This window comes from Dipodomys spectabilis, unplaced genomic scaffold (assembly GCF_019054845.1).
Source record: "Dipodomys spectabilis isolate Male_0828 unplaced genomic scaffold, ASM1905484v1 ptg000145l, whole genome shotgun sequence".
In the NCBI taxonomy this organism is placed as follows: Eukaryota; Metazoa; Chordata; class Mammalia; order Rodentia; family Heteromyidae; genus Dipodomys; species Dipodomys spectabilis.
The window spans coordinates 17,937,369-17,961,840 of NW_024870822.1; the positions used below are offsets into that span (position 1 = coordinate 17,937,369).

The 24,472-nt window shown below is 45.2% G+C and overlaps 1 protein-coding gene across 4 annotated transcripts in view; it reads left to right on the forward strand.

Moving 5' to 3' along the window:
* Plekha7 (pleckstrin homology domain containing A7) overlaps positions 1 to 24,472 on the forward strand; it is a 213,429-nt gene that overhangs the window by 160,218 nt on the left and 28,739 nt on the right. For all 4 annotated transcript variants that reach the window (XM_042691307.1, XM_042691308.1, XM_042691309.1 and 1 more), the window contains exons 10-13: positions 4,440 to 4,910; positions 13,063 to 13,585; positions 14,049 to 14,135; positions 16,854 to 16,907. In XM_042691307.1, coding sequence (XP_042547241.1) covers positions 4,440 to 4,910; positions 13,063 to 13,585; positions 14,049 to 14,135; positions 16,854 to 16,907 — 1,135 coding nt within the window. The remainder of the gene's footprint in view (positions 1 to 4,439; positions 4,911 to 13,062; positions 13,586 to 14,048; positions 14,136 to 16,853; positions 16,908 to 24,472) is intronic.

Genomic DNA, 24,472 nt, shown 5'->3' on the forward strand with positions numbered 1-24,472 from the left:
GATAGTTTTGTGCTGCAAGAATTTTCTTGTTATGACAGTGGAGATGGCAAGTGGGCTATTTTTTATGTACCATCTTTGTAAAATTCATTGTGGCTGACTAGGCTACTGGGTAAAGGAGAATTTGAGATTGATATTGGCCTTAATAAGAAAAAAGTTCTAATTGATAGATGATATTTGTCACCTATCGATTATAATACTTGTTAAGATTTGGATTTTTTCCTTTCTTTTATTTTTACCTGAAAAAAATTATTTTAGATTTTGATTTGGAAAAAAGATTATTCCTTTTAAAGTCTCAGGCCATTGAATTCTCTCTAAGCTTTCTCTGAAAATGTTGAAATTTATTACTGTTATGCTCTTAATGAACTTAAAAAAATGATTATGTTTGTCCCCAGTTACTTGCCTTAAAAACAAACATACAACCCATATTCTATCTTTGGAGTCAAAATAAAGATGTAATAGCATTTTTCCCTTCCTGAAAGATGAACTCGTCAGCTAAGCAAATAGAATCTTATGAACGTTTCCATTTTTCCAGAATAAGATGTTCAGACATTTGGTTAGTTAACATTATTTATGAGATTGGACTAAATTTTGCCTCTCCTCCAGTCTGGTGATGTGTTTTGGAAAATCGCCCTCACTGTAAGTGGTCACCTTTGCAGTGGCTGGTGTTTTCTCACACACTATTCATAAGCAGATGCTTTCTTTCTTTCTTTATGGCACTCATGATCACAGGTGACTGAACTATAATCAACGTTTCCTTAAAAGGGAAGAATATGTTGCTTTGTGTCACTGAAAAGTTTGGGATAGGCCTGGCTTTATAATAGCTGGATTCAGGACTCCAACATTGTCATTCTAAGTTCCTCTCAGGCTCACCTGTTTGCTGGATTCAGTCTTGAGCTCCCTGGTGAGGTCCCTAGTATGTCTGAGATCTGGTGATAAGATTGCTGCAGTAGTCCTGGACCTGTGCCATAGGTCTAAGGTCCAGCAAGAAATAAACCATAAATCAATGACAATTTTTAGAGTCATGGGAGAGGGCAAGGGAGAGTAACCATGGAAGGCCTCCATAAGAGGATACAAGAAAGTCAGATTGGCAAAACTGAGGAAAAGCATTCAGACCAAAATGGTGCATTAATAAGTTTAGATGGTGGTTTAGAAAGTGGTTGAATCACTCATGTGGAGAACTAGAGATCTGAGGATCCTTATTTGACCCTGGCAAAGTGAGACTACAGCTTGCAGCTCATACCAGTGTGATGGCTCACACCTGTAATAGCAGCTACTTGGGAGGCAGAAATTGAGAGGACTGTGGTGTCAAATCAAGGGAAAAAAGTTTACAAGACACCCATCTCAAACAATAAAAAGCTGAGCATGGTGGCATATGCCTGTTATCCAAGTATCCTGGAAACACAAGTACGAAGATTGCAGTTCAGGTTAGCCTGGGCATTATTGGGACTCTATTAGGAAAATAAGTAAAGCAGAAAGGACTGGGAGTATGGCTCAAATGGTACAGTACTTTCTTAACAAATATAATGCCCTGAGTTTTAACCCCAGTACCACCCAAAGAAAAAGTGAGTCAAAATGAGCAAGGGAAGAAGAGATCCTAAGTATGGATGATAATACAAGTCTATCTCATGAGGCACTAGGGTCCCTCTGCAATTGCAGCTCTCATCCTTACTAGGACTGCTCCAATGCATGCTTTAGGCCTTAGCTTATATCACAGAATTTCCTCCTCTGACTCTTAAGTATGTTGCCTATCCTTGCTGGTAGTACTTTCTTTCTTAATCATACATCTTCCATAATCATAATCCAATTCTCATTGGTTCCCTTACCAAACTTTCAGCTCCTTAAAAACAATAAACTCATTTATCAGTGCCTGGCATATAGTAAGTACTCAGTTCATAGTGTCTGGGTGCTTGGTTAGTTGAGCAGGTATGTGGATGAATGGATGGACAAAACAGCTGTGGAACCTTTACCTGTAAGATGCTGAAATAAAGATCTGAGATGGCTGAGACCAATCTGAACTCGTTGGGGATTTGTGTGTAGAAAATCAGCCTTCTTAGAAATGGCTCACACATGCTGGGGTATCTTTGGAGAATTAAATCTTTGGCATTCAGATTCTGATCACCTTGGGTAAGGTCATGGCTAGATAAACCCCTAAGGCTGGACAAGTCTCTTGGACCCCAGCAGAAGTTGTTGAATAGACACATTTTCAGTTCTGCAGGGCTTTGGAGTCATAGCAGACTGGGCTTGAGTCCTTGAGGTGTCACCAGTGCATGATCCAGGGCAAGTCGGTCAAGCTCTTTGAGTCTCACTTTCATTACTTGTAATGAAAGGATAATAGCACCCACAGCCTGGCAGGTTTGTGTGAGAGATATACAAAGAGGTAATAAAGTGCTTTGTGCATTTATTAAGTGCTCAGTCATTGGTGGCTGCTGCTGCTGCTGCCATGGTCCTCTCCTTCATTAGAGACAATTTATTGTAAGTGATAGGGCCCTCATACATAAATGTTCTCAGCCTCTCTGGATTTGACAGAGCTGACCTTGCAAGACTATAAAAGGGATTAGAGATAGTTTCTGTCAACTTCCAGATACACATAGAAGTCAGCATATGGTAACAATAACCAAGTATTGGTTATATCAAATGCCATCTGGTTTTTGTTTTTTTTTTGGTCTAGTTCTAATTTAATCTGATCCATGGAATTTATTTATTTGCCAGCACTAGGATTTGCACTCAAAAGTTTCACATATTCTCTCTCTGCTTCTAACTTTGCTGGTACTCTGGCACTTGAGTCACACCTCCAGCCTTCTTTTTGCTTGTTATTTTAGATATGGATTCTCCCAGACTTTTCTGCCTAGGCTGACTTTGAACCTTGATTAGGCTCCTGAGTATCTAGGATTATAGGATTATAGTTGTTAACTACTTTTACCCAGCTAAGGCCAGAACCTTTTACAAGGAGTATAGCTAGACTGGCCGCCCCATTTAAGAGTGTCTGGTAAAATTTCCAGCCCATCCAGGGCTGGAGTATGTTCCTCTGACTCCAGTAGGGCCACTATTGTGCCCCTAGTGCCAAGTGATGGGGATACAGATATAACTGAGCCTGCCCCAAGGCCAGGGAAGAGACATAGTGGAACACGAGCACTGAAAGAGGAAACTCCACTGTGTCTCCTCTAGTTTACAACCTGTGCTCTTGCATGAATTCCTTCTTTCCAGTTACCAGGTTTGCATGTGTACAGGCCCTGGCACACCATGGATTAGCAATAGGGATGGAGGCTCAAGCACAAGAACTCTGAAGTCTATCTGGGTTTAAGTCCTGGCACCACTCCTTCTGTATGGTCTTGTGAAGATGGTTGGTCTTCTCTGTAGCTCCAATCCCTTAACTCTAAAATCGGACTCTAATGTACTCACAAGATTCTTATTACTGAGTCCGTGTCATTGGGTTCCTGTTTGAGATGTTCTCTGATAAAATAGAAAAGTGATTTTATAGAATGGTGCCTATTCTTTAGTTACGATCTTTGAAGATTAAGCAGCTGATTGTACTTTGGACTGACTAGACACTAACTATTAAGATCCCAAGTTCAGTAGCCTCCTGTCCAAGTTGGGATGCTCTAGCAGACAGATGGAGAAATAGCAGACAGTACAGATAAGATGCACAGACATGAGTTTCATGAGATTGTCATGTGTCATTTATTCCCTCTTATTTTATTTTTTTGTTGTTGTTGTTGGTGGTGGTGGTGGTCGTGGGGCTTGAACTCTGGGCCTGAGTGCTTTCCCTGCGCTCTTTAGCTCAAGGCAAGCGCTGTACTGCTTAAGCCACAGTGCCACTTCCAGTTTTCTATGGTTTATTGGAGATTAGAGTCTCATGGACTTTCCTGCCTGGGCTGGCTTTGAATCATGATCCTCAGATCTCAGCTTCCTGAGTAGCGAGGATTACAGGTGTGAGCCACTGGTACCCGCCTCATTTATTCTTTATAGAGCATCCTTCACCATACTAGTCATTGTGCAAAATTTCTGGACCTACAGTGGTCTGCTGGGTGGGCCTGTGGTCTGAAGGAACCTCTAGTCTATTTGGGAGCTGGATGAGTAAACATATAGATATGGGTCGGTATAATTGGTCAGCCTACGGTCTTACTATACACTAATGTGTGGCATCTTGGAGGTGATAACAGTTAAGCTAGATTTCTTTTTTTTCCCAAATTTTTTATTGTGATCAAGTGGTTACATAATTTCCCAAATTTCACAGTATTGTGGGATAGTGATGCTTAGTTAAAGTGACAAACACATTCTAACTTTCATGGAGCTAGATTTCTAAAGGAATAGAAGATAGACAGGCAGGTGTGAGACTGTACGCAATGAGTGGTCCAGGCAGAGTGCAGAGGTGAGTATAAAGTGTGTTCATTAGGGATCTTGGCTGTGGAGTGGACTGCATGTATTGCTTGTTTTTGCAGGGAGGCCGAGAAAGTGGAGCGGCAGGCAGTGCCCCAGGCCAACCATACAGAGTCCTGTAGAGAATGTGGTCGTGTAGGACCCGGACACTCCAGAGACTGTTCTCATCGCAGCTATGATGACTCCTTCGGCTTTGAGAGGAGGGAGCAGGAAGAAGAGCGGTACCGTTCTCAGAGAGACCTGCTAGAAGGCAAACGGGACAGGAGCAAGGCCAGATCCCCATACTCGCCAACAGAGGAAGATGCCTTGTTTGTGGATTTACCTGGTGGCCCAAGAGGCCAGCATGCTCAGCCCCAGAGGATAGAGAAGAATGGTGTACTGCCTCCTTCCTATGGCCCAGGAGAGCAGAATGGGACTGGCGGGTACCAGCGGGCCTTTCCTCCCAGAGTCAACCCAGAGAAGCACAGCCAGAGGAAGACCAGCTTGGCCCAGGCAGAGCACTGGGCAAGGACCCAAAAGGGGGATGGCAGGAGGTCAGTGAGAGCATCAGTTTCTTGCTAATAATGGGCATAATAATGCAGTAAAAACAGCTATCATTCTCTCAGCACTTGCTGAATAAACGCCAGCCTTAAACCCTTTGCCTCTATTATCTCCATAAATGCCTATAACAGCCCTACCAGGAGGGATGATGGCTCTAGTTTTAAGTCAGAGAGATGGGGGCTTGGATAAGCAATTGAGGCAGCCTTTCCTTCATCCAGCTAGGTTGCAAGGCCAGAGTTCAAACCTGGTTCTGTGGGCCTCCAGAGCTCACAGAAATTATACCAGCAGTGTTTCTGCTCTCCAGAAAGGATGCCCTAAGACACTCAGCACAGAGATAGTAACTTATCTTCTTCTCTTACACAGTTACTTCTCTGGATCCAAGAAATATCTGTAGAAGCTAGAGTACAGACCCATGTTTTAATTCCAGGCACATATCAAAGTATATAGGTAATGTTCAGGCATCGTTGACCCTAGGCTTTATCAAATCTGTTTCTCCAAAATCAGTTTTTAGTTATTTAGAAGGGCATGTCTCTTGCTATTGTAAAGCCCGATCTATATTTTATTGTAATTTTAGATTAACTGGAACACAATTATGAACATGGAGAATTCAGGGTCATCTGCCTTCCCTGTTGTTCATAGAAGCTACTACGCTTTGTCATCATTATGAAGGCATTTCAGTTTCCCTCACCATCCTCTGCATTCTAAAACAAGTGTATGAAAAGGAGCAACTAGCAAAGCTATGCACTTAGGATCAACTGGAGTGGTAGTCATGACTGTGCCACAGCTCAGGCCATTTTGCCACCAGCCCGATAACATGTTCTGAAACACACACTTCCTTCTCCTTCTGGCAGAAAAATGCAGACAGTCTTGGCTTTGGAGGCTGAAGTGTTCCTCTTGGGAATAGTCTTAGTCTGTTTTCAGATGTGGATGTGCTGTGCAGGTGTGGGTTGTTGTGGCCCACTCATCTAGCCCATTTGTAAGGTTGGATGGTAGAGAAATCACCATGGAAATCCCCTAAGCCACTGGGAGACATGGCTGCAGAACAGACCAGAAAGAAAGGCCTTTTGTGTTGTAGCCAAGATACCTTCCCATTTACACTGGGAGTGGCCAGGTGTCAATTCTGTTTGTTCAAATTGTGTGTCTTACTAAAAACAGAAAACTACTGTCTCAGGACACAGGGGAGTGACACGATGGCTCTTGGTGCTAGGTTAGGAAGCCTCCTGGGTGGTTGTAAGATGTTGTACTGCTAAGGGAATACAAACTTGGTAGGTGGAGAACCTTGTAGACACTCATAGTCCATGGTAAGACATGTGAGTTTCACCTGAAAAAGTAATGAGAGACAGTGTAAGGTTTTAAGCTGGCAAATTATGTGGTTTGATTAATATTTCACGAAGAGCCTAAGAAGATGGCTATTATAATCATCCAGGATGATGACACTAGAAATAGAAATAAACAGAGTTAAGGTACATTTTGGAGGTTGAAATAGTGATGCTTGTCCATGTTCTAGATGTGTGGATGAATTGAAGGGGAGAGAGAGGAATGAGGATATTACTAGAATCTTGATGTGGGCAACTTGTGGCCACTGAGATGGGGAAGGCTTCTTTGTCTATTTTAGACATGTAAGTGAGGTTCACAGGTAGATTTGGAGTTTACATTCAGGTCTGGCTCAGTTAGTAAGTAGATGAGGTTTCTTGGATGAGATGTTAGCATAGCTGGGAGAGATGAGTTTCCTAAGAAGTGTGGGAATTGTGAGGTGTCCAGGAGGAAATGACCAGTAGATTATGGACTCTATGGGCTTAGGCCATAGAGAAATTTTAGTCATTGCCCTGGGATGGTAACGGATACCCTGGCAGTGGTAGTTTAACCAGACTGGATTGCTTAGAGCCATAGTTCTTAATCCTAATCGTAGCTATACAGTTTGATCGTTTAAGATCATAACCAAATGATTTGAACTTAATTAGCCTGGGGTGAGGTCGGGCATCAACATGTTTTAAAGGCTCTCCAGGTGATCCCACCAATCTGTGGCCACAGTTGAGAAACTACTGCTTTGTTACCTATTGGGATCACCCAGAGAAAGGTTTAGCATTGACTGAAGTCTCTGCCCCATGTTCAGGTGTCTCCTCTTGGTCTATGTTGTAGCTTACTCGTCAGGATTGTGTATGTTTGTATGTGTATACATATGTGTGCATGTGGTACTGGGGCTTGGACTCCGGTCCATGCTCTGTCCCTTAGCCTTTTCACTGAAGGCCAACACTCTACCACTGAAGCAATATCTCCACTTCCAGCCGGAAGTGGTTAATTAGGAATGAGCCTCATTGACTTTACCCAATCTGGCTTTGAACCTCAATCTTTTTTTTGGCCAATCCTGGGGCTTGAGCTCAGGGCCTGAGCACTGTCCCTGAGCTTCTTTTGCTCAAGGCTAGCACTCTACCACTTGAGCCACAGCGGCATTTATGGCATTTTCTGTTTATATGGTACCAAGGAATTGAACCCAGGGCTTTGTACATGCTAGGCAAGCACTCTACCACTAAGCCACATTCCCAACCTCTGAACCTTGGTCTTTAAATCTCAGCCTCCTGAGTAGCTAGTATTATAGGCATGAGCCACCAGGGCCTAGCAGAACATCAGGACTTTTAATAAACACATCTTCCCTTTGCCTCCTCTCCTATGATTCTCATGTGCAACAGGGTTGAGAATTCCTGGTTCAGAATGAGCAACAGCAGACCAAGGACAGAATCCTAGAAATCTCCAGTCCAAGAGCTTGGCAGAAGCAAAATATCCTTGGGAGAGATTGAGCAGGATATGGGGAGATGTAAGGAAAAATTGAATGTTCCTGTGGGAAAAGTTTCTGCTAAAAATGGAGTCGGCAGTGCAAGGTTCTGCAAACGAGGACTTTTCTCTCCCTGAATAGGGTACCTTTCAGGGCAGGCACCACTGAAGAAAACTCTGGAACCTCGAGGTCTCTACTGGTCCTTTCCTTGTGGTGGGAGGAGGCCTTTACTTTCATGGAGCATTTTGATTGAGGTAGAGTTTCCAGATTTTCAGGAGGCAGTCACAGGGAGGAAAAGAAGCCAGGGAGCTACATGGCTAGCTATAAACCTTTTGTGGCAGGAAGGGCTTTCTACAACAGAGCAGCTTTAGACAGTTGTAAATTGTTATTGTGAAATATCTCTATAAACCATTTCTGAGAGCTGGGAATGTGGCTTAGTGGTAGAGTGCTTACCTAGCATGCACGAAGCCTTGGGTTCTATTCCTCAGCATCACATAAACAGAAAAAGCCAGAAGTGGTACTGTGGCTCAAGTGGTAGAGTGCTAGCCTTAAGCACTAAGAGGCTCAGAGATGGTGCCCAGACCCTGAGCTCAAGCCTCAGGTTTGGGGGTGGAAGACATTTCTGAAAATCCACAAGCTACACACCATGACCTATACTGTGGGGAGAGGTGGAGTAATGCAGCAGGGAGGTGACAAAGTCATCAAAGGATTCAAGGTGGCCAAGAAGGCCCTGGACCTTCTATAGAATGGAAGGTAGGGTCTGGTGAGGTGGCTCATGATTGTAATCCTAGCTAGTGAGGAAGCTGAGATCTGAAGATCAATTCAAAGCTAGCCTGGGCAGCAAAGTCCAGTAGACTTTATCTCTATGCACAAAAAAGCCAGAAATGGAGCTGTGGTATAGTACTAGCTTTGAGGGGGGAAAAAAAGAAAAAAAAAGCTCAGGAATAGTGGTTAGGCACTGTCTTGAAAAGAGAGTGAATGTAAGGAGAGAGAGAAAGAATAAATGAACAAATATGGGGGGTGAGAGTTTAAATTATTCTTACCAGAGGGGCAGGGGACATCATGTCAAGCTTTGTGCATTATTGCAGACACTGGGGAATTTCAGTTTAATTGTGAAGTAGATCTGGAGTTCAAGTGAGGAACTGAAGGCAGAGTGTAGAGAAGAAAATGCTGTCAGTCATTTTGAAGAGATGCTAGTACTCAGTCTCTGATCTTTCACTTGATTCTTAAAAGGTCTGCATTTTGCATTCCCAATTTTTTTCTTGATATATTTGTGACTAGGTACCAGTGGCTCCTGCCTGTGATCCTAGCTACTCAGATACTGAGATCTGAAGATCTTGGTTTGAAGCCAGCCCAGGCAGCAAAAAGACTCTTATCTCTAAGTTCCAAGAAGCTGAAAGTGGAGCAGTGGCTCAAATGGTGACATGCTAGTGCCTCAGTGGTAGAGCGCTTGCCTTGCATGCCTGAGGCCCTGGGTTCGATTCCTCAGCACCACATAAGCAAAAAGAAAAAGCCGGAAGTGGCGCTGTGGCTCAAGTGGTAGAGTGCTAGCCTTGAGCTGAAGAGCTGAGGGACAGCGCCCAGGCCCAGAGTTCAGGCCCCATGACCAGACCCCCCCCCCCCCCCCAAAAAAAAGCAGCCAATAAAAAACAACAAAAAAACAAAACTTCAAAACAGCACCTAGGCTCTGAGTTCAAGCCCCAGAAGCTACACATACACAGATGTATTTGTAATTTCTTGTAATAGGTGATAAGATCAGGCTGCTTAATAAACCTTTATTTTCCATTTGAAAACATAGAAGATAAATATGTCTACCTTGTGTATAATTAAGATTGTGCCAATCTCATTATCATTAGACTGAGCACATTATGGTCTTGGAAGGAAGGCTATTTGAACTACAATATGATCCTGTATACTTGTCTTTAGCCTCTTCAGGGAATTATTTCTAACTAATCTTCCAGTACTTGGAAGTATATATTATATTTCATATTATTATACTCCTTTAGAGCTTGGTTTGGGGGGAGTCTGACATACCCTTAGAATTGGAGTACATTCTAAGAGCCTGCTTAGAAATTCTGGCCTTCTATTTTTAATCCCCTCTCCCCAGTATTTAAAAAGCAAAAGATTTATACGATCTGAAGAGAAACCAGAGTATTGCCCCCTAGTATTTAAAATAAAGCATCCTTGTAAAATAAAAAGTCAGGGGCAGAAGCGAGGCAGGGTACTCAAGCAATCAAATAAGGAACAGAAAGTCCTGTGTGACTGACGTTACAGTGAAGATTTCTTCCATATAAACAATCTGTTATAAAAACTGGTCTTACATTTTAATGTGACTAGGTTTAAACAGAATATCCTGTTGAGTGCCTTTTGGGACCAGAAGGCCCCATCACACAGCAGGGCATGAGGATAAGACGTATTGATCTCTTGGGGGAGTAAGGCTGGCTTTGGGAGCCAGCAAATAGCTCTGTTTTCAGGGCAGAGCTAGCTGCTCAGGGGCAGAGTTCTGTTTTCAAGGCAGAGCTCCCAACTTTTGCTGGGGGGACCTCTCAATGCTATCATGTCTCTGCTATCTGTTAGTTGCCATAGTTGGGGCTACTAGACACCAGGGCCTACTATTGTGCAGATATGTTAGGACCACCCCTAAATGGCAAAGTGTGACATTGTGCCAAGAGGCTAGATGAGGGTACTCTGACTGTCTAGGCATAGTACATGCCAAGAGTGGGCTGCAGAGCCAGATGGATGGGTTGGAGGGTAGGAGTACAGCCCAGACATGCTTTGCATACTTTACAGTTTGCATCAGGCAATATAAACAATGGCTGGTAAAGTTCCCATCTTTCAGGGGAAGCCCCTCCCATAGTTTCTGCCCCAGCCACCCACCACCTCTGAGCATTCAAGCACTGCCTGGGCTTCAGAGACGTGCCCATCTTACCTTGGAGAACCAAAGGCAAACACCGCCGCCTAGTGGCACATAGTAATAGTCACACTTGGCACACAGGACAGGTCTTGGTTGGAGGAATCTTGAAAATTCTCTCCTGTAATTTTTAGCTTCAAAGTAACCCTTAAAGGGAGAGGGGGGGGGAGCTGCTACCTATTAAATGGTTCTTAACCTCATTTTATAATAAGGAAAGCGAGACTCAGAGGGCAGAAATGACCCTGCCCTTAGGTCAGCCAGATAGAAGTGATTAAATGCACTTTTCAGACTTTTGAGAATGTCAGAATCACGTGGAGGTCTGTTTGAACACAAGTGGTTGGGCCCAGATATGCTGGTTCATAGGTCTGTGGTGGTACCTGCATTAAAAATATAGTTTAAAAGGAGGAGGCAATAATGCTTGATAAGAAATATACTCATTACCTTGCTCATGTAACTATAACCCCTCTGTACAGTATTTTCACAATAAAAAACTTATAAAAATATAGTTTATTTTAATTGAGGAGTAATAATCATAAAGATGGGATAAATGTTATGTTTATATATATATATATAGTAGAACGTTTAAACCAAGTTAATTAATACCCACTCTCATCTAATTATTGTGTGTGTTTTTAGTGAGAACACTTAAATCTTGTTCAAGCAATTTTGAAGTGTACAGTATATTATTAACTATCTTCATGTTGTGCAGTATTCTTCTAATCTTTCCAAAACTTAGCTCACTTTGGCCAACGTCACTTCCTTCCTCTCCAAATTGGTAACCAGAATTTTGCTCTTTGGTTCTGTAAGTTCTACCTTTTTTTAGATTTCACATATAAACCATGCAACACCTGCCTTTCTATACCTGACTTTATTTCCCTAGACTGGAATTTTTAACAAGTGTTGATGCTGCTGGCCCATGGACTACACTTTGAGTGGTGTTGGCAGAGAACAAAGTCTAGCACAGAGCAAGCACCATATAAAAGTTTGTAGTGTTTATCAGAATAAAAGCAGAATTTGAACTTAGGCTGTTTGTCACCAAAGGATGTTCTCTTTGTATAGAAGACTGTCAGGTTAGACTTTTAAGCGTAATAAAACTCTGTAATTTGTCCCTTGTGGATATTTCTCCTGTTTCAGAAAATTGTGTGGCTAGCTGGTGACTAGTTAGTAGTAGTTTTCAAAGCCACATTAAATTTTGGAGGGCTTGTTGGAGACCTGATTATATGTCAGGGCTTTCAGACTATGGATAATACTGTAGAGTATGAGGCACATTTCCAGTCCTTTTAAGAATTTTCAGCTTGGCTGGGGAAGAGATGTCTTCTAGGTCTGAGTTGTCACATCAGTACAGGGCCTTGGAAAAGCTGCAGACAGTGTGATAGCCAGATTAAACAGTGAGATCACAGGGATATAGTATGGTGGCAGGGCCCCCATGGGAACAGTGTGAGCTATTGTCCTAAAGGCTGAGTATGCTGTGGGTGATTGGAGTCAGGGGAGCCCATGGAGACAGGCAGTGGAGGGATGAGCACACTGCTGAGTGAAATGTGTGCCAGGTAAGGAAGATTTTGCATTTTCTCTTTCTGATCCCATTTACTTCTCAGAACAGTAGGTAGGGAAAAGGAGGTTCAGAGCAGTCAGTAATCAGCTGACAATCACACAGCCAGCCAGTGGCAGAGGGCAGATTCAAACCTATGTCAGACTACTACAAACATTTGCTTCGTCCACTGTGAAAAGTTGCTCCATTGGGGGAGGATGGCCTAGGAGGAGGGGGAGGCTCACTCAGGCACAGCAGGTAGGGGTGTACCTGGGAAGTGAGTATACTCTTCAGGTCTGGGCTCCATTCACCTGCCTTGCCCCAGCCTGGTCCAGGCCCTTGTAGGAGAGGCAGTGAGCAAACACCCTTGAGGTCAGGTGCAGGAATTTTGAAGACTTGCCTTGGGGTTTAGATTTTATTTCCTAACAGAAGGGAGACATGGAAGCTTTCAGGTAAGGGGAGCCGATGGATCAGAAGAGGTGATTGTGATTTACGGGCAGGATAGAAGCAGGTTAGGAAGGTCTCGATGTCGTCTAGGGGAGGTGACTGATCAGAATCTAAATCAAATAGTAGAAAACGGAAGCAACGGATGCCAGTTCTTCCTTTTAAGAACCTACCAGGTTGAGGGAAAATGTTGACAACCCAGCAGCCATTGTCATTGACCACTAACTAGCAAGAGGGAGCTAACACATAGAAGAGGCGGGCAAGAGACCCGCCCCCCTGTGGGCTTGGCAGGGGTTGACAGAGAAAACTAGTTTTGGAGTCTTCCTCAAAAAGATGTGACTGTAACCCTGGCTATCTCCTTTGACTATTACTTCTGGGTTTCCATAGGACCCCTTCTCTACCTCCCCCCCCCCCCCCACATGGCAGCGTGTGAGTGTGCCTAGCTGTGTTCCCTTGCTCGGTGTCCTAACCTGTCCTTCCCTTTCCTCTCAGCCTTCCTGCGGACCAGACGCTTCCTCGCCAGGGTCCCAGCCAGTCTCTGAACTTCCCAGAGCACTACCAGACCCTTCCCAGGAGCACACGACACCCCTCGGGGAGCTCCTCACCCCCTCCCCGGAACCTGCCGAGTGACTACAAGTATGCCCAGGACCGAGCTAGCCACCTGAAGATGTCCAGCGAGGAGCGCCGGGCACACCGCGACGGCACCGTGTGGCAGCTGTACGAGTGGCAGCAGCGGCAGCAGTTCCGGCACGGCAGTCCCACAGCGCCCGTCTGTGCCGGCTCCCCAGAGTCTACCGACCAGGGCCGGAGCCGAAGCATGCTGGAGGTGCCCCGCTCCATCTCTGTGCCCCCATCTCCCTCTGACCTCCCTCCCACGGCACCGCCAAGGGCCTTCCCGCCTCGGCGTCCGCACACCCCAGCGGAGAGGGTCACAGTGAAACCACCCGACCAGAGGAGAAGTGTGGACATCTCTCTGGGGGGTTCTCCCAGGAAGGCACGTGGCCACACCATCAAGGTGAGACCTGGGGACTTTTGCCAACACCCGCGATGTGGGCACCGATTTGAGCCATTGGGGCTAATCATGGTGACGAACACTCGTGCAATATTTTTAGGTGCCAGTGTTGTTCTAAAGGTTTTGATTGAATTCTTACTACAGCCCTATGATGTACATAATTAGATCTGGGTCACAGATGAGGACTCTGAAGCATTGAGACAGAAGCTTGCGTGCGTGATCATTCAACTAGAAGTCCACTTTCCCGAGGTTGGGCAGGAAAAGATGTCTGTGTTCACAGAGTTCAATTGTTTAGAACAACTCCATTTAAGTTTCTCTCCCAGGGGCCTTCATAGTTGTGGAAACTTTCTCTGTGCTGTAGAGTGAGGAGGGTGGACAGCCCACTTTACAGATGAATCTAAGGCTCCGTCCTAGACTCCTTGCCTCGCCCAGGTGTGATTTCTCTCCTCCCTTTCCCCACCAACAGAACTCATCTCACGTGGACCGGCGCTCCATGCCCTCCATGGGCTATATGACACACACTGTCAGTGCTCCCAGTTTACACGGCAAGTCGGTAAGCAGCCCCTTACCTCGCCTTCTGAGTGAATGACATGAAGCAACCTATATGAAGCAGCCCTGTCTCATTGGGCATGTTTCCTTCCTCTGAGCGAATGTTGGCTAAAGGACAGCTGTCAACCCCCGTTTTAGAGATGAGGATACACAAGTCCAGTGTCTTTCTTAGGCTCATGTAGCTAGACCTCCAAATATTGGGGGAAATAAAGGAGAATGTCGGGCTTATTCTTTTTGAATAGGACATTTTCCCCCTAGCAGGATATTCCAGCTACTCACTCTCCTATTTGCTCTTCTTTCTTCCCTGGTCTTCACTTTGATCAATTAACTTTGTCTTCAAATCTTGGGTCTGTGTGGGGTTGCACTGGCGGTTGCAGATTTTCTGCAAAATTGACTTCCTACTGCCCTATGCTACTAGTGCCTTTATTTGTTCTCATGACAGAATTAATGCCGTCACTGTTTAGTGGTATGGCACCAGGGCTGTGCTGACACTGGGGTGAGAAGTGTAATTGCAGGGGTGTGCCCTGTGGTGGCTAACTCCCTCCTGATGTTTCTACACCCCTGCAGCTGGAGGAGCTCTCGCTGCTTCTCACCCACTTGCGGCGGCACCAGGCCAAGTTGGCCAGCGTGCGAAATTTTGCTGTTGGCCAATTACTACAGCACCACCTGACCTTTCCCACCTGCCAGGTCAGCACTGGTGGGCTCTCCCAGGCTAGTGCTAGGGAATAGCCTGCTGGCCCCTGTCCCTTTGTGCCATGTTCTGTCTTTGCTGTCTGCCTTTCTCTCTTATTCCTTGTCTGTTTGCTTCTAGATGCTACCACCAGGCATTGTGTGGCAGTGGGGAGCCCCATCGTGTGGCAATGGGGAGCTGGCCCCTCTGGTGCTGGGGAGGGGCTGCATGTGTGGTGGGAGGGACCGGAAGTGTGGCTTCTTGGGCTGTATGTAGCGACTGCAAGGCTGGTATGTGGTCTTGTCAAAAGAGCTATGCTGCAATCAGCTGGGGGCACTCCTCAAGCTGAAAGGCATGTGGGTCAGTCTGAAGAGAGAATGCAGAGCGTGCTCTCTTTTTTGGACAGGGCCTGCGCACTCAAAAGCAGCTCACATCTCCTATCCTGCTGAGCACCACAGTAACCTAGGAGAGGGTGGCTAGTACAGGGTTATTGCCAACAAGGACAAGAGGATCCAGAAGGGGAAGTAACTTGTCCAGGATTCCTTGCCAGAAGTAGGCAGGCTGGAGCCAAAGTGCACATCCTGTATGGGACAGTGTTCTGAACTCCTGCCTGGAGTTGTACCCAGATAGGGAGAGATTCTGGCACAGACAGGAACAGATAAGGAGTATAGTAAGACTGTTACTTCATCCACTGTCCTGTGCCAGTGAGACCGAAGGGACTCAGGACATGCATTTAGAAAAATCATATGAGAATAGATGCAAAAAATAATGTGTAAGTTGTGAATCTGGGTGATTTTTTTAGTAATATTTTACAGCTTTTTCTTGCCTACTTCTACTAAAAGTAAATAAGGGCCTGGTGGATTGGGGAAGCAAGGATGGCTAAGGGGACAGTGTAGGTTCTGAAATAAAAGCTTGCAAGCCACAAGTGTGCTAGGCCTTCCCCTGAATAAGCACTGTGTTAATTTCTCACATGGTTTCATTCTATGACTACCTTGCACCTGAACTTATAAATGAGGACCATTTACCCAACCCTAGCTTGCTCAGCTCTGACGCCCTGGAAGTCTGCTCAAAAAATGGCATCAGACCATTCTTTTTTTTTTTTTTTTTTTGGTTAGTTGTGGGGCTTGAACTCTGGGGTGGGTGCTGTCCCTCAGCTCCTCAGCTCAAGGCTAGCATTCTACCACTTGAGCCATAGCACCACTTCTGGCTTTTTCTGTTTATGTGGTGCTGAGGTATCGAACCCAGGGTCTCATGCATGCAAGGCAAGCACTCTACCACTGAGCCACCTTCCCAGCCCCCAGACCATTCTTAAACTCTCATTCCTCTGCCTTACTCTTCACTTCTGTGCTCTGCTGCACAGGAGAGCATGAGTTCTGGAAAGTCTTTTTCAAATTTTCACATCCAGTAATTACTCTGATGATCTGGACAGACTGTCAGAAGCACCTCAAGCAGACAGCAACGCAGTGCTTAAGCACTGGCTCCATGCCTAGCCAAGAAGCATAAAACATTCAGGAAACTTCAGTAGCTGCTGTTCCTTATTGTCCTGGGTTCAAAGGTCACTGGGTCACTCAATTCATCTCCCTGCCTCTTCTGGGCATCCACCTGTAACCATTCTGGGTCATCTTACTTCATACATGTGAAGTGACCCAGTCCAAAGGTTTGGTGATGAGAACTGGAACGGTCATGATTAGTGGGATCCTAGCTCAGGTGTGGCATGTGCTCTTCCAGGTAGACATCCTGGTTCTGCCTCAAGCCCAGCATCCACCTCAGCTGCTCTGCTATGCTAGCCTGCTGGTAGTATCTCCCCCACCAAATGGCTAATGGAGGGACAAGCTAGCTTTCCCCTCAGTGACCAGCAGACGCTGCCATGTCAAGAGCAGGCTATGAGCCCTCTGTGCTTCCTCCGTGGCCCTGGATGTGTTGTTCTGCTGTGGTCCCTTGTGCACAAAGCTGTGCAGTGTAAATGAGTTACTTGTGAAGCTCCAAATTATGAAATTCTTGGCTCTTATAACTGTTGGTTTTGTTTCTTCCCTCCCTGTGCTCCCTTTGAAGGCTGATGATACCTACCTCCAGCTGAAGAAAGACCTAGAATACCTGGATCTTAAGGTAAGTGGCCTCAGGGTCCTGGCTTCCTTGGATACTCACCTTCTTGGATCTTGCTCAAGCCTAAAGTCAAAGGTCATCTAGTTTTACTAATCTGGATCTCATTTGAATCAGAAGAATTTTAGGTCGTAAACTCTGCAGTTGCTGTGAGTTCTGCTGTGGTGCCTCTGGCTTATAGAATGAGGGGAAGGTCTTTGATCTCTTCCTTCTCTTGGTTAAAACCAAAGGTCTCTAAAAATAACCATTTGCTTCTTCAAAGCCTCTGGTGGGGTCAAGGATGTGTGTTCATTTCAGAAGGTGTTACTGATGTGTATTTTCAGTCACAAGTGGCTCAGTGGATTCTTTTGTTTGGTCGCTGAGAGATCAAGTTCTACATGGGGTTATGTGGTTTTGAGGTTCAACTGGTAGCCCTCTCTTTTTCATTTAGAGGTAAACACTGGGCTCCTGTAGGGGGTAATGCTCTAGGCTCTGACTCAGCCTTCATAGCACAGAGAACCCAAGAAGGCTCCTGTGGAAGAGGCATTCTCTGAAAGAGAGCCACTATTGTGCCCTCCCACGGCTCTGAAAGCTCCCACTGTGAACAGCCCTCCTTATGCCTGCACCACGGAACAGACTGTAGGAATATGACCTTTAATCAGTCGAGGGTGGAGATGGCCTGTGTGGCTCCATGGGGGTATGCAAACCTCCAGCATACCTGGCTTGAGCTATTTTTAACACAGGGATCTTTATCCAGCCTGGCAGATCAGGGACATGAATGATAGGCAGGTAGCTTGGAGGGATTTCTCAAGCTGAGGCACCATCAAGTCTTGTGGTTGGAAATCAGCCAGTTCATTTAGATATCTATTGAGCCCTGTATGCCCAGCTCTGCTGGAAACAGGGGAAAATGCGAGAAGAATTGATGCACGCATGTCTGTGTGTGTGTGTGTGTGTGTGTAGCTTTGAAGAACCAGGGGTTTGGGGATGGTTGAGATTAAAGGGGAAGGAATGGAGGGAACCAAAGTGAGCCAGGGTATAGTAGGCTGGATAGGACCACAGGGGTATCCTGATGACTCAGATGCTATCCTAGGCCTTAGAAAGTGAGCATAAAGGGATTAGAGAAAGAGAAACTGAAGCACAGAATAGAGCTTCTGTATGTCCTTACTCTAACAGAAATACTATGTGTGCTAATCACTAGGTTTACTGTTCTTAAATTATTTAACTCTCACAGAAGCCCTATAAAGAAAGTGACAGTATCATCTTTGACTGAGGCTTAGAGAGGTAAATGGCCACACCAGTCATTCTGGGAGTAAGGCAGTGACATTTGGCTATAACTCTAAAACTTGTGCTATTAATAGCCTCTCTCAGAACATTGCTTCTACAGCTGTGGATTCAAAGCATTCAGCTTCAGTGGGAGCTAAGCTTAGGCATTCATATCAAGAAAATTATTTGATGGGATAGAGAGGCAAGCATGTAGGGGTGGGTGCTTTACTAGCTAGGAGCCATGTGTGAACTTTTGGTTTTCTGGATTTTGTCATTGTTTGTCGTGAAAGCAGCTGTGTCAATATAAAATTTTCTGTGGTCTTATAGCTGGTACTCCAGTTCCTAAACTCTTCTCAGAGAACCAGTTTCCACCAGCAACTGGGAGACCTGGGCTCACCAATAGCCCATGTGAGAGAAGATGTATGTATACACTGTGTATGAAACAGAGGACAGAGGCTGTGCTATTCTGCTCAGACCCAGATGGGAAATAGGGTTCCAACTTCAGGGAAGAGCTAAGTCATGGCCAAGGACCTGCACAACTTTAGCTGGTGTTTTCAGTGGGATGCTTTAGTTTTCAGTGTTCAAGTCTTAACCCAACCTGCTAAGCCCAAAGGAGATATTCCAATTCGCATGACCGAGAGCAGTGTCGCAGGGGATCCATGAGCCCATGCTATCACCCCTCTACTTCCCTTGCTGTGCTAACTTTCTTCCATCCTTCAAAACAAGCGCTGCCTTTACCTGCAAATCCAGGTCCACTTCCTGCCCAGCATCCCTGTGGAATAAGGGAAGAGTTCTGTACTGGGAAAGCATGTGGAATTAGGGAGAAACATACCAGCATCCAACACAGCTGAGTGCAGAGTGACTGGAGTTAAGGGTGCTCTAGGAGAGATGTGGACAGTCTGTAAAGCTCTGGTGCATTAACATGTGTTCTCTGTGGCCCTAAGGGAGAATTTTTAGATGGAGTATTAGTAGGAAAAATACTTTTCTGTAAAGGCTACCTCTTACAAACTCCCTGTCACTTGGGGTACAACTGAGGCTGTGTGAGACTGACTAGCATGAGTGGTTGGATTAGGAAAACTCCAAGGCCCATTGGTCCTTTGATTCTGTAACATGCTAAACAAATATCCCTACAGGACGAGACACAAACGAATGGGCTCTGAAGACTACCCTAGGCATAGAAATAGACACAAGTGTGGTTTATCTGGGACTAGCTTTGTGTGAGAAGTTTCTCCTGGGTCCTTGAGGAGCAAGGGAAAGAGATAAGCCTCTCTGGAAAAGGAGAGTCTCCCTGTTTGACATCTGCTGATCCCCTCTCCCCACCATGTTGGCTTAGGGGCCTCCATGGCGCTGGTCATGGAACCAGGATCCGTCTTCCCTCTGATCAGCTAACGTGTAGCTTCCAGTTACAGGTATTTGCTTCCTCATTAGAGCTTTCCTGCTAGGGGATCAAGTGGTCAAACAAGAGCTCTTTTTCAGAAGGCATGCTATAGTAAAATAGTTGGGAGAAGACCTGCTTTTCTGCCATTTTACTTGGTGGTGCCAGTGTGAAAAGGGGTCTACATTGATCATCTGTTTCTGCCTGTTAGTGTTCATGTGCTTGATGATCATTAATATGTTTAATCTCAGCAACCTTGAGCAATAGGAATTATTATCGCTTTCGTACCAGGGAGGAATTCAGTTTTTCATTTCCACACGTTTATAATATTTTTGAATCTTATACCCTCTTTTTTTTTTTCTGGTCCTGGGCTCTCTCTCTGAGCCTCTCTGTGCTCAGGGCTAGCATTCTGCCACTTTCAGCCTTTTCTCTTTATGTGGTAAAGAGGAATCAAACCCAGGGCTTCATGCATGCTAGGCAACCACTAAACCACATTTTTACCCCCTCTTATTTGTCCCCTTTCTCTCTTGTCAACAGGTTTTATTGTTTTTATAAATGAAAACAACTTACCTGCCTTCTCTTTTCCATGTACCACATGCTTTGCTAACCTAGAGTTGTTGTCTTAGAGTTGTATTTCGGACATGGAAGATTTTCTCTTCATAATCTTGAACCCTAGTTGGCTCAAAAGAGTGGTTTGAGTTCGTGGAGGGATCACTGTAGTTAACAATTTAATTTTTATTTTTTTTACTGATTGTGGGGCTTGAACTCTGGGCCTGAGAGCCTTCCCTGAGCTCTTTTGCACAAGGCTAGTGCTCTACCACTTTGAGCCACACCACCACTTCTGGTTTTCTGGTGGTTACTTGGAAATAAGAGTCTCACGGACTTTCCTTCCCCAGGCTGGCTTTGAACAGTGACCCTCAGAGCATAGCCTTCTAAGTAGCCGCCAGTGCCCAGCAGTAACTTAATTTTTTAAAATCTACGTTTCACTTTGATTTGCACATTCTTTTGAGACAGTCTCACTATGTTACCCAGGCTAACCTCAACATGCTCAAGTGATCCTTCTCCTCAACCTTACTAAGTAGCAGATGCCTACTGTGCCAGCTCTGAGTTGTTTTTATGAAGCTGTGAAGCAGTGGGGAAGGTGATGTGGGGGAGGACACGTGCCATTGCTCAGGTAGTGACTTTGTAGATGGGGAAGGTTGTGGTCAACCCTCGAGAGATCTTTTGTGCCATTGGTAGTTTCACATCTTTGAGCCTCAGAACAGGGCTTGTCTGACTTCAGATTCTGGTTCTGGAGCAGAGATTAAGTTCTTATTTGGGACATTGTTTATTTCTGGAATGTTAGGGGGCTTGATTTTAAAGATATAAATCTGAACCAGGTGTACATATTTACTGTGGTACCAGCTACTTGGGAGACTGAGCCAGGAGGATCGTTTGAGCTTGTGAATTCAAAGTCAGCCTGAGCAATATACTGTGCAATATACTGCTACAATAGCAGTGGCTCTTGAGGGCTGGCCACACGCCAGTCTTTCCTAATGGCTCACATTTGGCCCATGTCCATTATTTTTATTTCCTATGTATCTTCTATCATCAGGGAAAAAAAATCTAAAATTACCCTAGTAACTCTCACCCTTGCAGTGTAAATAGAAACTGTGGCTATGAAGGCTTATTAATTCTGAAATCATGTGACATTATACATCAGAAGGAAGAGGACTCTGTCTCTCAGGGAATGGAAGGGAAAGAAACAGGAGGGGAGGGGAAGGGAAGGAAGGGGATATCAGATCTGTAGGGCAGTTTTGAGTCAGAGCCTTTAGTTCTCAGAATTCATCATTTTAAAAATAAGCTCGGGGGGCTGGGAAGGTGGCTCAGTGGTAGAGCGCTTGCCTTGCATGCTCGAGGCCCTGGGTTCGATTCCTCAGCACCACATAAGCAAAAAGAAAAAAGCTGGAAGTGGCGCTGTGGCTCAAGTGGTAGAGCACTAGCCTTGAGCTAAAGAGCTGAGGGACAGCGCCCAGGCCCAGAGTTTAGGCCCCACGACCGGACCCAAAAAAAAAAAAAAAAAAAAAATTCATCATTTTAAAAATAAGCTCGGATATGACTCCTATGTACACTAAAGTTTGAGGCCTGTGGTACTGCAGCAGAAATTGTTAACCCTGACTATGAACTAGAACTACTAGGAATCTTCTAGAATAAATATTCATATTTGGTTCCTATCCCTTAGAGACTGTGGTTTTACTTTTCAAGAAAATCAAAAGGAAAGACTGTCTTAGGTATTTTTAGCATGTAGAATAACCAGATTTCTTCTAAGTGGTGATTCTCAAAGTGTGATTCCTCAGATGGGCAGTATGAGCAATACTCAAGAATCTGTTAGCAATGTAAAATTGTGGGTCTTACCCAAGATCTGCTCAGTGAGAGCCTATGCAGTGGGGCCTAGCTATTCTGCTTATTAACAATCCTTCTGGGTGATTCTGCTGTATGCTAAAATTTGAGAACCCAGTGATTTACAGAAATAATTCTACCCAATCCTGACTTCACATTAGAATCACTTAGGATGGTTTTAAGAATCTCCATGCTGGAGCCAGGCATAGTGACTCATCCCTGCAATTCCAGCTACCTGGGAAGCAGGGATAGTAGGATTGAAGTTTGAGGCCAATCTCTAACAAAAAAGTTAGACTGTATGGATAGGAGGATCATGGGCCAGGCTGGCCTAGACAAAAAGCATGAGTTCTTATCTGAAAAAAAGTGCTGGAGGCATGGATCAAGTGTTAAAAGTGCCTGCACAAGGCCCTGTGATCAAACCCTAATAACACCTTATACAACTGACCAAAAAAATAAAAAAGAATACTGATACTAGGCTGGGGGTGTGACTCAGGTAAAACATTTGTCTAGCATACATGAGACCTTGGATTCAATTCTCAGAACCATGATTTGAAAAAAAAGCCAGATGCCAGTGACTCATGCCTGTAATCCTAGCTACTCAGGAGGCTGAGATCAGAGGATTCAAAGCTAACCCAGGCAGGAAAATCCCTGAGACTCTTATCTACAATAAAATACTCAGATAACCAGAAGTGGAGCAGTGGCTTCAGTGGTAGAGCACTAGCCTTGAGCTGAAGAGTTGAGGGGCAGTGTTCAAGCTCAGAGTTCAAGCCCCAAGACCAACAAAACAAATAATAATAACAACAACAACTGGACAGACCTCATCCCCAATCAGTGACATCAGAATTGCCTAGGATGGGACTCAGGCTTCAGTATATATATATATATATATATATATATATATATATATTTTTTTTTTTTTTTTTTTTTTTTTTTTGTCAGTCATGGGGCTTGAACTCTGGGCCTGGGCACTGTCCCTCAGCTCTTCAGCTCAAGGTGAGCACTCTACCACTTGAGCCACAATGCCATTTCGGTTTTCTGGAGGTATATTAGGGATAAGAGTTTCATGGACTTTCCTGCCCAGGTTGGTTTGGACCATGATCCTCAGACCTCAGCCTCCTAAGTAGCTAGGATCACACCTCTGGCGCCCAGCATGCTTCAGTATTTGTGGTGCCTGAACTCTGGGCCTGGGTGCAGTCCCTCAGCTCTTCAGCTCAAGGCTAGCGCTCTCCCACTTGAGCCACTGCACCACTTCTGGCCTTTTCTGCTTATGTGGTGCTGAGGAATCGAACCCAGGGCCTCATGCATTCAAGGCAAGCACTCTACCACCAAGCTACCTTCCCAGCCCCGTGCTTCAGTATTTTTAAGTGCTCTCCAGATGATTCTGGTTTTCAGCCAGGGTTGAACTCCATTGTCATAAAAGGTGAGGTCAATGTCTTCTGAGAGGAGCTGTGAGCCTTTGGGACCATAGGTAAGACAAGACAATTTAGGTATATCCCAAGTGTGGAGGTGAATGTCAAGGACCGGGGCTGGGGGTGGGGGTGGGGGGGAGATGGAATGGATGTTAGGCAAAGTAAGATGAATGCACAGTATCATTCTTAAGATTTGACATCCTACAGAGTGTTCCGAGCAAGCAAGGAGGACACAAAATTACCTTTTATAATGTTCTTCTTTGCCTTCTGTGGCCAAGCCAGGAAGGAAATGGGTACTGATAGAGCCTGCACACAGTCACTCCACTCAGATCATATTAAATCGTCTTACAGAGGAAGGAGCCCAAGTGTGGTGAGGTTCTTTTTAATTGCACCGCACACGTCCTCCTTGAGGTCCTCCCCTTGCCAACTCCCCAGAGTCTAGCTGCTTCAAGTGTTGTCTGATGTCTCACCTGTTACGTTTTGTTGTATTTTGCCTTTTTGTTTGGAACAGATAAAAAATAATGAACCTTTGATCAACGTGCTTTACAAAGTGCTGAAGAAGTCAGCACGGGGCTGTCGGCCCAGGAGAAGCGTAAGATGATCTGATCCGTCTCCAAGCGGGGCCATTCCATTGCTTCTAGCTCAGTGCCGGCTCCATCACTTGCTTAACCAGTTGCTCTCCTGATCGCCCCACGCTTCCTGCAAGTCATTTTGGTTTATTTTCATTACACTGAAGCTCTCTTCAGCATTGTGGTTGATGCAACAGGTTGAGCCGCTCATCTGTGGTGTTCTGCGACTCCATTTTTTTGTGCTGCCAGCGGGGTGGGGAGCTTGCCTGGCTTGCCACCAGCTTGTGTTGTGTTTCCATTTTCAGTCGTCCGCCTCCATGGCCAGGGCTCACCTAAGGAGGGTCTAGCGGGAGTTTCTTGGGAGGGAGCAGAAGTTACTGGTCCCCTTGGAGAAGCCAGCGTATTCTCAGATACCCCGAGGGCCCTGGTCTCTTGTTTGGGACAGGGTGTTGACATTTGGATAGCAAGCTGGAGCTAGACTATAACAAAACAGTCACCTCATACCCTCTTGGTCTGACTCTGAAATACTGGCTACCACATGAATCGCTCTTGGAGCAAGGGAGACTACAAGTTGGGGAAGAGAATCCTGTGTGAACC